The sequence below is a fragment of the Kogia breviceps genome, chromosome 4 (genome assembly GCF_026419965.1).
Source record: "Kogia breviceps isolate mKogBre1 chromosome 4, mKogBre1 haplotype 1, whole genome shotgun sequence".
In the NCBI taxonomy this organism is placed as follows: domain Eukaryota; kingdom Metazoa; phylum Chordata; class Mammalia; order Artiodactyla; family Physeteridae; genus Kogia; species Kogia breviceps.
Genome location: NC_081313.1, coordinates 76,778,460 through 76,790,820, shown reverse-complemented (window position 1 = coordinate 76,790,820; position 12,361 = coordinate 76,778,460). Strand labels below are relative to the sequence as shown.

The 12,361-nt window shown below is 35.9% G+C and overlaps 1 protein-coding gene across 8 annotated transcripts in view; it reads left to right on the top strand.

Annotated features, from left to right (window-relative positions):
• Positions 1–12,361, top strand: part of SKIC3 (SKI3 subunit of superkiller complex) — a 91,408-nt gene that overhangs the window by 12,625 nt on the left and 66,422 nt on the right. For 7 of the 8 annotated variants that reach the window (XM_067031346.1, XM_067031345.1, XM_067031348.1 and 4 more), the window contains 6 exons: positions 1,701–1,844; positions 2,917–3,008; positions 3,419–3,494; positions 4,020–4,160; positions 7,624–7,722; positions 7,830–7,938. In XM_067031346.1, coding sequence (XP_066887447.1) covers positions 1,701–1,844; positions 2,917–3,008; positions 3,419–3,494; positions 4,020–4,160; positions 7,624–7,722; positions 7,830–7,938 — 661 coding nt within the window. The remainder of the gene's footprint in view (positions 1–1,700; positions 1,845–2,916; positions 3,009–3,418; positions 3,495–4,019; positions 4,161–7,623; positions 7,723–7,829; positions 7,939–12,361) is intronic. The other variant, XM_067031353.1, reaches the window with a different exon arrangement.

Genomic DNA, 12,361 nt, shown 5'->3' with positions numbered 1-12,361 from the left:
GTTTGGAGTCAGATACTTTTTTCTTCACATTATTTCAGAACTCCATACTTGAGTTCACTACATTGTTATAATTATTTCCTTAAAAGTCTGTTTCAGGGCTTCATGGTGGCGCAGTGGTTGAGAGTCCGCCTGCCGATGCAGGGGACACAGGTTCGTGCCCCGGTCCGGGAAGATCCCACATGCTGCGGAGCAGCTAGGCCTGTGAGCCATGGCCACTGAGCCTACGTGTCCGGAGGCTGTGCTCTGCAACGGGAGAGGCCACAATAGTGAGAGGCCCGTGTACTGCATAAAATAAATAAATAAAAATTAAAAAGTCTGTTTCAGATTCTGAAAACCTGGTCATCAGGCAGATAGCCGGTCCTTACTGATTGCGGGTTGACTATGGCATTTATCGTTTGCTCAGCAGTTATGTGTCAGTCATTGCTCTTGGTGTTGGGGACACAAATGTTAATAAGGTACCAGTATTTGGAGTTTAGCTTTGGTGGTTACCTCATTGTTGCTGTTTTTTTGGGAGGTAGTGTTATGGGATAGAATGGAGCTTGTGCTGCATATTGGTGACAGATTGCTAGAAGGGTTATGTGGATGCACATAAGCCTAATAATCTGACTGCTTCAACTCCTGGAAATGTTCTTATTTTCTCTAAAATATGTAAAACCTTAAGAGCTAACTTCATTTTAGCTACTAGTTTTACTTTTCTTTCACTAGAACATCTTTGCTTTCTGTTTCAAACTGTTTTACCTTAGCAAGTAGTTGTTACTTCTGAAAGCAGTAGCTCTGCATATAATTTTTATTCTAGTTGATAGGTGTTTAAACATTCATTGCCACTATTTATTTATTTACTTACTTATTTATTTTTGGCTGCTTTGGGTCTTCGTTGCTGCGCGCGGGCTTTCTCTAGTTGCAACGAGGGGGGGCTACTCTTGTTGCGGTGCGCGGGCTTCTCATTGTAGTGGCTTCTCTTGTTGCAGAGCACGGGCTCCAGGTGCACAAGCTTCAGTAGTTGTGGCACGCAGGCTCAGTAGTTGTGGCTCACGGGCTCTAGAGCGCAGGTTCAGTAGTTGTGGCACATGGGCTTAGCTGCTCTGCGGCATTTAGGATCTTCCTGGACCAGGACTCGAAACCGTGTCCTCTGCATTGGCAGGAGGATTCTTAACCACTGTGCCACCAGGGAAGTCCCGCCACTATTTATTTGGAACATATTTGGTACAGTCACACTGGAGTCAATCTACTTTCCTAGCGTATAATTTCAATGAAAAAAATCTGTTAAATATGGAGAGATGTTACCATAGTGAAGGAAAATATGGGAATTGGATAAGATGAAAATATATGGAAAATAGTTTTGTGAGGGACTAGCAGCAGTGTGGCATGGAGGCAGGCAGGATGGTTGGATGATAAGAATGATCTTATTCTTTTTATACTCAGTATTCTCAAGGGACAGAGGGAGGAATTTGGTAGAGGCATCAGGAGTACTTGGGCAGCTTTTAAAAAATATACCTCATATTTCATACCCCTTACAGTCACCGATCCAGTCCAACTCCCTCTCCCTGAGGAAACTGAAGACCACGTTAAGTGATATTCTTAAGATCGTCCATTTAGTGGTAGATCCAGATTTCCTGACTCTTAGGTAGACTGTCTTTTGATTATTGTTTGTCCATGAGCTTCCAAAATTTAATTACCTTCTCTTCTAATTTTTTAATCAGACAGTGTTAAAACAAGAGAAAAATAACTATAATGCCTGGGTTTTTATTGGTGTTGCTGCAGCCGAGCTAGAACAACCTGATCAGGCCCAGGGTGCCTATAAGAAAGCTGCTGAGCTAGAGCCAGACCAATTATTAGCTTGGCAGGTACGTAGACATTTTTATTTACTATGTTATAGGAAAGAACTTTTTCTCATTTTTCAAAATACAGCTAACAGCTTTACAATTTAGCATTTAAACCTCCATTTTAGTATAAGAAAAAAATTTAAATTTATTCATCTTCTAAACCTGAAAATTAGTTGAAAAAAAAAACGGTGCCAAGAATGCCGTTTACCACTGTTTAATCTCCAATCCAATGGGTTATTTCCAAATGTTAGGACAGAAATTGAAACATGATTATATAAATCTCCAACTTAATTATATGTGCATATTAGAGACTTATGAAGAATATTCTTTATGCTTACCTGACAGAAAAGAAATATATATTATATTTTTAAAATATGTTTTTAAAAATGAAATAATATAAAATATTTGAAATTTTGTATCTGAGTACTAAATTCCTTTTTCTCATTTAATGGTCTTCGTGTTTTTTACTTGGCTTCTCCAGCTTTTTCATATTTAATAACTTTTATATCTCAATCACATCTTGGAAACTATGATTAATAGGGGTAGTAGGCTCTGGAGAACATGAACCTGTTTGTCTCAGGTTCACATGAACAACAACATGAGTAGGGTTATCTAGTAACATTTTCCTGATGCCAGCTTTTATTAGGTACTGATTGGTTTAGGATATCTGATCTTTATTTGAAGCAAAAATGACAATTTCCAAAGACTACTTGGATTTTTCTTGTTTGACCATGTGAAAGTAGTATCACATGGTAACGTCTTAGTGGTTAAGATTGAATAATAATTATTAAAAGGTATTTTTTTATTGTGAAACACATCAAGTATATTTTCAAAAGTGAAGAGAATGGTAAAATGAACCCCTCTATGCCCACCATCCAGCTTCAGTAAAAACTCACTCATGGCCAGTATTTTTTCACCTACTCCCTCCTACCCCCAATTATTTGGAGGCACATCCCAGACATTTTATTTCATCTGGAAATTGTAATAATCTCTATCATAAATAATTTTCATAGATTGTCAGTTTATTTAGCAAAATAAACATGAGCACACTAGATATCTTTGGAAGAATAATCTCTATTGTTTCCTCTTTTAGGGGTTAGCAAGCTTGTATGAGAAATGTAATCACATAAATGCTAAGGATGTCTTACCTGGTGTTTACCAAAAGCTCCTGGATCTTTATGAAAGGTAATCAATATGTGAGGAAAGGCTAGTTTCTTTAATGGCTTGAATTAGAATAAACTGATTCAAAATTGTATAGAAGTACTCCAGACATTTACTGGGAATTGTGAATCATTTTTCTTTCAAACTGTTGTTAAAGAATCTCTTGATTGTGATTGAAACACTAATCGTAAGGGGATTGACTCACTTGAGAACTTTGATATTATTTTTAGTCAATATAATAGAAGATAATATTTCTTAAACCTTTTCTTTTTTATGAGATGCTCATTTTATAAAATTTTACTGTAGTGTGATAGAGGATATGTTCTAATTTAAAATAGTGCCTAACATTATTTTGGGGATATTTTAATTTTTGTGTCTTAAGTCCTCAGTTGTTTTCATTAATCAGATTCAAAACCCTTTTCTTCTATTCTAAGTGTTGACAAACAGAAGTGGTGTGATGTCTGTAAGAAACTTGTGGATCTGTATTACCAAGAAAAGAAACACGTAGAGGTTGGTTAATGATTTGCTGGGGTAGTAGATTTCTTTTAATAAAACCATTATTAAAAGAAAGCTTTCCTTTAGCTTAAGGAAAAATTTAGAAAATTAATTGTAGTGTGGTATCAAAACAAATCACAGTGCTTTGAAAACTGTAACTTGGAATTCAAATTTCAGGTGTCATTATTTCCAAACTTTTTTGAAACTGGGCAGGGATAAATAAAATAAGTAAAAATATCATCTGTAGAATTTATTGTCCTGTTTGTGGTGTCCGACTGCTGATGCTGTAGGTTATGAAGAATGGGGCATGTAGTCGTTATTCCTGTATGTACTCTGGTATCTCAGTCATACTTCTAATATAAGCACTATGTGGATTTGCCCAATCATCTTATTTTTTATGGAATTCATAATAGATGGAGTTCTGTGCTTTTGCTATTTTTATGTATTAGCAGATAAAAATATTTTTACTTATAGATTTAAAATTTTTTAGTAGCATTTTAATATTTTAGATAAAGTAACCATTTTAAATCTCCCTGATAGGTGGCCCGAACATGGCACAAATTGATAAAGACACGGCAAGAAGAAGGTGCAGACAACCAAGAACTTCATCAGCTATGGAAGAAATTGACTCAGTTGCTGGCTGAGAGTACTGAGGATCAGAATAATGAGACCCAGCAATTGGTACTACCCATTTATTCCCCACAGTTTGTGTCATGAAAGTTGATCATTTAGTTGAATTTAGAAAATGGAAACATAATGATATGATATAGAAAAATACTGTATGTCAGATTAGATATTTTATAAATGTTCAGTTTTAAATTCATAGAGGCTCTTCCTGATAAAGTCAGAATTACAGGCCTACAGTTTCATACTAAGTCGGGACACAGTGGAAATAATATTCAGGGTATCAGAATTTAACTTCCTTGTATTCATAAGAATTCACAATAAATCAGTTACTTAATCACTGTAAAAAAAGATACTATGAAATTGGCTTTTGCAAAACTGCTATAATTTCTAAAAAGTTGTACCTTAAAGGTGTATTTCTTTATATTTATGAACTAAGAGTACTAAATTAACTTTCACATTTAACAGTTCAACTAGAGTATTTATTTATTTATGTAACTTTTTATTGGAGCATAGTTGATTTACAGTGTTGGTTAATTTCAGGTGTACAGCAAAGTGAGTCAGTTATACATATACATATAGCCACTCTTTTTTAGATTCTTTTCCCGTATAGTTCATTACAGAGTATTGAATAGAGTTCCCTGTGCTATACAGTAGGTCCTTATTAGTTATCTATTTTATATATAATAGTGTGTATATGTCAATCCCAATCTCTCAATATATCTCTCCCCTGCCCTTTCCCCCCTGCTAACCATAAATTTGTGACATACATCTGTGACTCTGTTTCTGTTTTGTAAACAAGTTCATTTGTACCATTTTTTAAAATTCCACATGTAAATGATATCATATGACATTTGTCTTTCTCTGTCTGACTTACTTTGCTCAGTTTGACAGTCTCTGGGTCCATCCATGTTGCTGCAAATGGCATTGTTTCATTCTTTTTTTATGGCTGAGTAATGTTCCATTGTATATATATATACCACATCTTCTTTATCCGTTCCTCTGTTGATGGACATTTAGGTTGCTTCCATGTCTTGGCTATTGTAAATAGTGCTGCAATGAACATTGGGGTACATGTATCTTTTCGAGTTGTGGTTTTTTCTGAGTATATATGCCCAGGAGTGGGATTGCTGGGTGATACGGTAGTTTTATTTTTAGTTTTTAAGGAACCTCCCTACTGTTCTCCATAGTGGCTGCACCAATTAACATTCCCACCGACAGTGCAAGAGGGTTTGCTTTTCTCCACACCCTCTCTAGCATTTATTGTTTGTAGATTTTTTGATGATGGCCATTCTGATCCGTGTGAGGTGATACCTCATTGTAGTTTTGATTTGCATTTCTCTAATAATTAGTGGTGTTTAGCATCTTTTCATGTGGTTTTTGGCCATCTGTATATCATCTTTGGAGAAATGTCTATTTAGGGCTTCTGCCCATTTTTGGATTGGGTTGTTTGTTTTTTTGATATCGAGCTGTATGAGCTGTTTGTATATTTTGGAGCTTAATCCCTTGTTGGTTGTAGAGTATTTTATTTAGAGTATTTATATTTAGTATTTAGAGTACTTATACCTAGAAATATTCCTTTTTAATGTACACATTTTCAAGTAATTGAAAAGAATTTTTAAAAGACTTGAAAAAACCTATTGGTTTTGAACCATAATTGGAAAATATTTTCATCATTCTATTTTTTATATCTGTAAGTTTAAAAGTAAACTTAATTTCATATTATAGTAAATAAACACTCAATGTACACTTGCTAAATTTAATAGAATTTTAAAATGTGAACAATTATAGACTCCATGTAGGATTTGAAGCTCATTTCTTTATACTTTCGTTCATTTGTTCACTCATTAATTTGATCCTTTAATTAGAAAATATTTATGGAGAACCTATTACTATGTCAGGCAATGTCCTAAGTGGTAGGAATAAAAATGTGAGAATAAGACTTGCATTTGTTTGTGTATTGGTTTATATGTATATAGATTCAGTTGTGGAAAAAATTGAACGTTGACAAAATTAGGTGATTTATTAACTTATTTTAAACCATGTCTTCATATTATGACTTATTTCCTTAAAATAGTATCAGTTACCAGGATATCAAATGCAAGCCAAAATAAGTAAAAATATTTTGAATTATCTACACTATACTCCTCCATGAAAGAGAACTAATTATACTTATCATTTTAAGAATTGATTTCTAATTGTTAAATAGGATAAAAGGATTTTTTTGGGGGGGAGGGTTATTTTCGCCTTGAATGCTAGTGATACTCTGCCTTATTTAAGTCTGTTCAGAAAAAAATGTATCACATATTTACCATGTGGATTAATTTCATTACTATTTTTTTAAACCTGTTGTGCTAGACTGTTTGTTAGGCTTCTTTTTTTTTCTTTTTTTTGCAAGATCATTAAACTTTATCAGCACAGTAAAATTTTACTTATTTATACTTTACTTATTTATACCTTAAAATGAAAATTTGAGGTGGTGAACTGTATTATGAATTTTTATTATAAAGTCATGAAAATTCATTTTGAAAAATGTAGAACTTAAGTAACCAAATGAATGGTATTCTTTATTTTTATTATTATTATTTTTTAAAAATTTATTTTTGGCTGCATTGGGTCTTCGTTGCTGTGTGCGGGCTTTCTCTAGTTGCAGTGAGCGGGGGCTACTCTTTGTTGCGGTGCGCAGGCTTTTCATTGTGGTGGCTTCTCTTGTTACAGAGCACGGGCTCTAGGCACGTGGGCTTCAGTAGTTGTGGCTCACGGGCTCTAGAGCGCAGGCTCAGTAGTTGTGGCGCATGGGCTTAGTTGCTCCGTGGCATGTGGGGATCTTCCTGGATCAGGGCTTGAACCTCCCGTGTCGCCTGCATTGGCAGGTGGATTCTTAACCTCTGCCCCACCAGGGAAGTCCCATGAATGGTATTCTTTAAAGTGCTTGCCTTGGATTCTGGTATTGCTGTCCTTGCTGAGGAAATATTTAGGAGGCTTCTTTCAGAATTTTCTTCAAAGTCAGTTAATAATACTATGTAAGAAGAATGATTTCATGATAGTTCAGTCATATCTCTGGTTTTTTACCAAAAGTATAACTTAATAAAAATTTTTTTTGAGATTGAAGATTTGCTATCCTGAAGATGTTCCAAAGACTGTGCTGGTGATTTCAGAAGAGATGTTTTAAAAGTGATCTGAGCAGTAACAGCTGCACTGACATATGAGACTGTACCTCTCAACTACTTAGTAGGGAGCAGCAAACACTTACAAGAATGTTTTGTTAAATTAATGTCGCTAAGTTATAGTTATCCCTTATTAGTTCAGGGCATTCTGCTGGCCAGTTGGAGTTAGATGTATTCCAAACTTAATTATGCATTTTTTTCCTCATTGAAATTGTAGGGCCAGACAATAAAACACATTTGCAGTTACTAGTTAAGGGTATGGTTTGTATAAGTAAGTCTTTTGTGTTCAACTATTTATTGTATTTGGCATTTAAGTATGCTACAGATAATAGCTTTTTGTCTCTTTGTTTCAGCTCTTAACTGCTTTTGAGAATGCACTGGACTTATCAGATAAGATTCCTAGTGAAGATCACCAGGTGCTTTATAGACATTTCATTCAGTGTTTATCCAAAGTAAGTTGATTTTTAAAATCTCTAACATGACTTTCTATTCTAATTAGGAAAGTGTTCACAAGTATATTTTACTGCTACTCACTTTATTTTACTTTTATATTTTCAAGTTTCCTCATGAGACTGCTAGGTTGAAGAAGGCTTGTGAAGGAATGATAAACATCTATCCTACTATACAGTATCCATTAGAAGTGCTTTGTTTGCATTTAATTGAAACAGGTAATTTATTCTTTGTTATATTGTGTATCCCAGAGGTGTGAGAGTGATGTTGCTATGAATCAGAAATTGTTTTAGTGCCTGTTGTGTGTAAGACATTGTTTCGGTATTTCTGGACATGAGAGGAAGTACAATACATATTCTTTGTGCACATGAAAAGGCTAAGAAATACAGGAAAGTATAGTGACACAGAGGAATTATGAGCTACTGAGTTTATTGTTGATCATCGAAGTATTTTTGAAGGTAGGACTAGAAGAAGGTCTTGAATTTTCCACAGAAATTAGATGAACAGGAGAAGGTGAAAGATACGCCACATGGCATGAGCAGAGGAATGGGACCAGGTGTGGTTTTGGGGAATAGTAAAATAGTTTTATTTGCTGTCGTAGAAAGAATAACTAAGATATATTTTGATTAAGTGAGTTAGACTGTATTACACAGGGATATGAATGTCATGCAAAAGATTTTGTGAAAGATTAACATTCTCAGTGTTGATGTTATGTGGTATGTCAATGTCACAATGACATTGTTACAAATACTATAGTATGATAAAGTAATGAAGTTTGTGAATGATCTACTTTTTTAATTAAACAGAGCAGATTCAAGTCAGAGAGTATGTCTTAGTGTATGCTTCATGCTGTTGCTTTTTTGTGTACTTTTGTTGGGGGAAGAGAGAGAAGTGATGGCAGCTAGCCTTCTGGGAGCTGCCAAAACTTGGAGCTGTGGATATCTTGTGCTTGTCAGTTTGCAGGATGTTGACCATATTGGTTTTCACAACAGCTCCTGTCCGTTGTCCATTTTGCCAGTGTCTGTGCTGAATAGGTGTTTTAAAACGAATTTGAGTATCATTCCTTTCCATTCCTGTATTCACCTGATAGGAATATAGTTCATAGAAGCCAGTCATTGGAATGGAAATAACAGTACCAGCACCAGTGTGGTAGTGACTGTAAATTATTGCAGAGCTTTCCTAATCCATTTAAGTTTTTTCACTTTGTTGCTAAGTGAGTATAGACATGGGAATGCTTTGTATGTTAATGACCATCGCATGTTTCATAATTGAAAAATGGTTGAAAACTACTGCTTGAGATAAATGAGGGAAAATTCCTGTTACAAAAGTCTCATTGCACTTATCTTGGCTCTCCCCACTCTAACTTTCCCTTGTAAGTCCAACTTGTACTTCTTTTCCCCCTGGTGTCTGAATTAAAGTCCAGAACTCTTCAGTCTTGGATTTTTTTATGGTGAGAAGTAAGCAGACCCCCTTTTCCTTACTTTAGCTGAGTCAAGGATACATGTGCAAGAGCAGTTTTCACTAACATGAGAAAAGAAAACATTAAAAGTGTTGTAGTGAGTAGATTTATGAAGTATAAAAATCTTAAACTAATATGGTGTGCAGGATAGATTGTACAGAAGATAGACTAGATTGGGTAGAATAAGTGATGCTAGGAATGAATGAACTATAGGAATGAATGAACTGGGAATATGATAGCAGCAATTGAAAGTAACAGGTGAATGCAAAAATGGAAGAGATTTCTTAGAGGTGAAGGGAGGGAGAAATCAATTTTAACTTTCAACTCTCCTGAAAAGTTACACTAATATGGAATGATGGTTTGTAGGAAAGGTAAGTTGTTGAGAGGAACTGTTAATGGGCATTCAGAGGGAAATGCTCATCAGGGTTTGCCTATGAGAGATCAACAAGGTTTAGAAGCCGTTTGCGTGTAGGTGAAAGTGAATGGAGTGGATGACTTCAGAGGATGCCTGAAGGGCCGAAAGGTGAAAACTGAACCTTGGGCAGTTTTGGCTGCCTTGAAGGGAAAGGGAGGAAGAAGGGGAAGAGGGGATGGAGAACAGAGAAGCAAAGAGGGTCAGAGAGGAAGGTGGGGGACCCGATGCAAAGCAACATGGAAGGCAAGGAAAGAGCATTTCCGAAAGGAGGTCTGTCTTGAGAGATTGAGCAACTAATTTTATGATTAGGAGGCCTTTAGTAGGGCTGTCTTTTTTAATCAAAGTGATTCATTTGGAACTTAGAATACAGCAGTGGGAAAAGAGTAGGAAGAAATGGTTAGCAGGTATAAAAAGAAGCAATCCAGGGACGGACTTACTTCATTTAAGGGAGAAGAGGAGGAAGTGTGAGAAGGGGATAGTAGGCTTTTAGAGGAGAAAGAGAATTGCAGTAACTCTCTTGGCAGGAGAGTTTCAAGAAGAAAGGGCTAGTTAATGTTATGGACGTTGCCTTGAAGTCAAGGAGGAAGAGGCATGCTAAGAGGCTTTCAGTACAGGAAGCATGCTTATGATTTTTTTTAAAATTTATTTATTTATTTTTGGCTGTGTTGGGTCTTCGTTGCTGTGCGCGGGCTTTCTCTAGTTGCAGCAAGCGAGGGCTACTCTTTGTTGTGTGCGGGCTTCTCATTGCAGTGGCTTCTCATTGCAGAGCACAGGCTTTAGGTGTGCGGGCTTCAGTAGTTGTGGCTCGCAGAGTCTAGAGCACAGACTCAGTAGTTGTGGTGCGTGGGCTTAGTCGCTCTGCGGCATGTGGGATCTTCCTGGACCAGGGCTCGAACCCTTGTCCCCTGCATTGGCAGGCGGATTCTTAACCACTGCATCCCCAGGGAAGTCCCTATGATTTTTTTTGTGTGTGGTTTGTTTGTTTGTTTGTTTTCCTCTAATAGGAAGCATAGTTCTAAGTCACCCAGTTTCTTCAACTTTTAGCATGAGACCCAGTGTGTTCCCAAGATAAGTGGACTGATTTTCTTTATTGTGTGGCCTCTGGTACTCATCCCTCCACCCCTTCTTCTGCTATTGCAAAATTCATGGCTGTTCACCCTTTTCTCTCTGTTCCTGTTCAGCTGTTCATGGTCTGTGCCATTCCCTCATTCTTGACGTGCTTACATGCTAATTGGCACAAGAAATACACTGACGTTTCTTTTTGAGGACTGATCAAATGCTTTCTTAATAGGCACATATAAGCCTATAATGTAGATTTGTTGAGTAAATATGCCCTAGTATATCAAAAAGCCTACAAAATTATAGAAGAAATAGGATCAACAAATAGTCTGCAGAGTTTTGCCCATAAATTCAATACTTGACAAAATGTTTTAGTAAAGAGATAGCAAAGGAATTATCTGATTGATTAGAGAGTGTTGATTTTTGTGAAAAAAAAAAAAACAAAAAAAACCCAAACATTCTCAAAGAGGGTTTGGGGTATTTTGCAGAATTGAAAGAGAGATCTGTGTCCTGGCAAAGGGGAGTGGGTAGGTGAATATTTATATGTATGGTACAACAAGGAAGACTTCTTTCCCTGCTGAAATGTTGGTTGTAAGGATTTGTGGAATGGAGCAGTTCAGGCTTAGGTACATTCTGAGGTGAAGCATTATTTTGGGGTGGAAGTTTAATAGTTAATGTAGGAGAGTAGGAAGCTGTGCTTAATGATTTCTTTTTTTTTTTTCCCTTCTTTTCATTGCTCCTTTAAGCCAAACTTTCTATATATTAAAAACTTCTGAAAATCTGTGAGGTCTCTTAAAGGCTGATCTATCCTCCCCCAGAGTACTTCAGTGCCTGCAGAATTTGCTGCCTCACAGCAGTTAATCACTGGGTTCTTTCCACTGGGGACAAATATATTTCATTCTCTTTTGTCCTCCTTTGCATGTTGAGGCCTGAAGACTCATTTGCAAAATGACTCAGTTTATGATGCTTCACATAACAAATAGTGAATAGCTTTCACAGTTGTCATTTGATGAAATGTTATTTCATGCTAAATGACCTTTTTGATTTATTTTGTTTTGCTTTATTGCTGAAATGCGGGAGGATAAGAAAGCTTGTTTCTTCAAATCAAAACAGAAAAGAGTTTAAGATTTTCTGTTCCAGAAATATTAGAAATCCAGGTGGAAATAAAGAAATGAGTACATGTTGTTTTTCTCCCTCCAAGCTAGGTTAATTTAAAAGAAAAATTCTACAGCACTGATGGATTTCTTTGGGATGTCAGAAATAAATTAGTTATTAAAAAAAACCTCTTGCCTTTTTTTGTGATAAACTTTAAGAAACAGAATTCCTATAGGTGTTACTGAGCATCTACTCTGAACCTTTTCAGAACGTCTTTTATAAGCTCCAAGTCTACCTTGCCTTATTGACAAATAAAAATATTGCCAAACTGTTTTGAAGTCACTAAATCTGGAATCTTAGAATCTTTTAAATGTTAAAAAGAGCAGGTAAGTTAAATAAACAATTTTCTATTCAAAAACAATGAAGTCTATTTCCTTTCTGGTTTTATCCTCCACATTTATTTAGATAGTATTTTCAACAAGAATTAGTATGGAGAAGAAGTGGATTGAGAGTTGAAGCTGGAATATTCCTGTCTCTACACAGGATCACTAGTGTTGTTATTACTGTTGATGGTTTTTGTGAACACTGTAGAGAAATCCTCTAAGTGCCACTT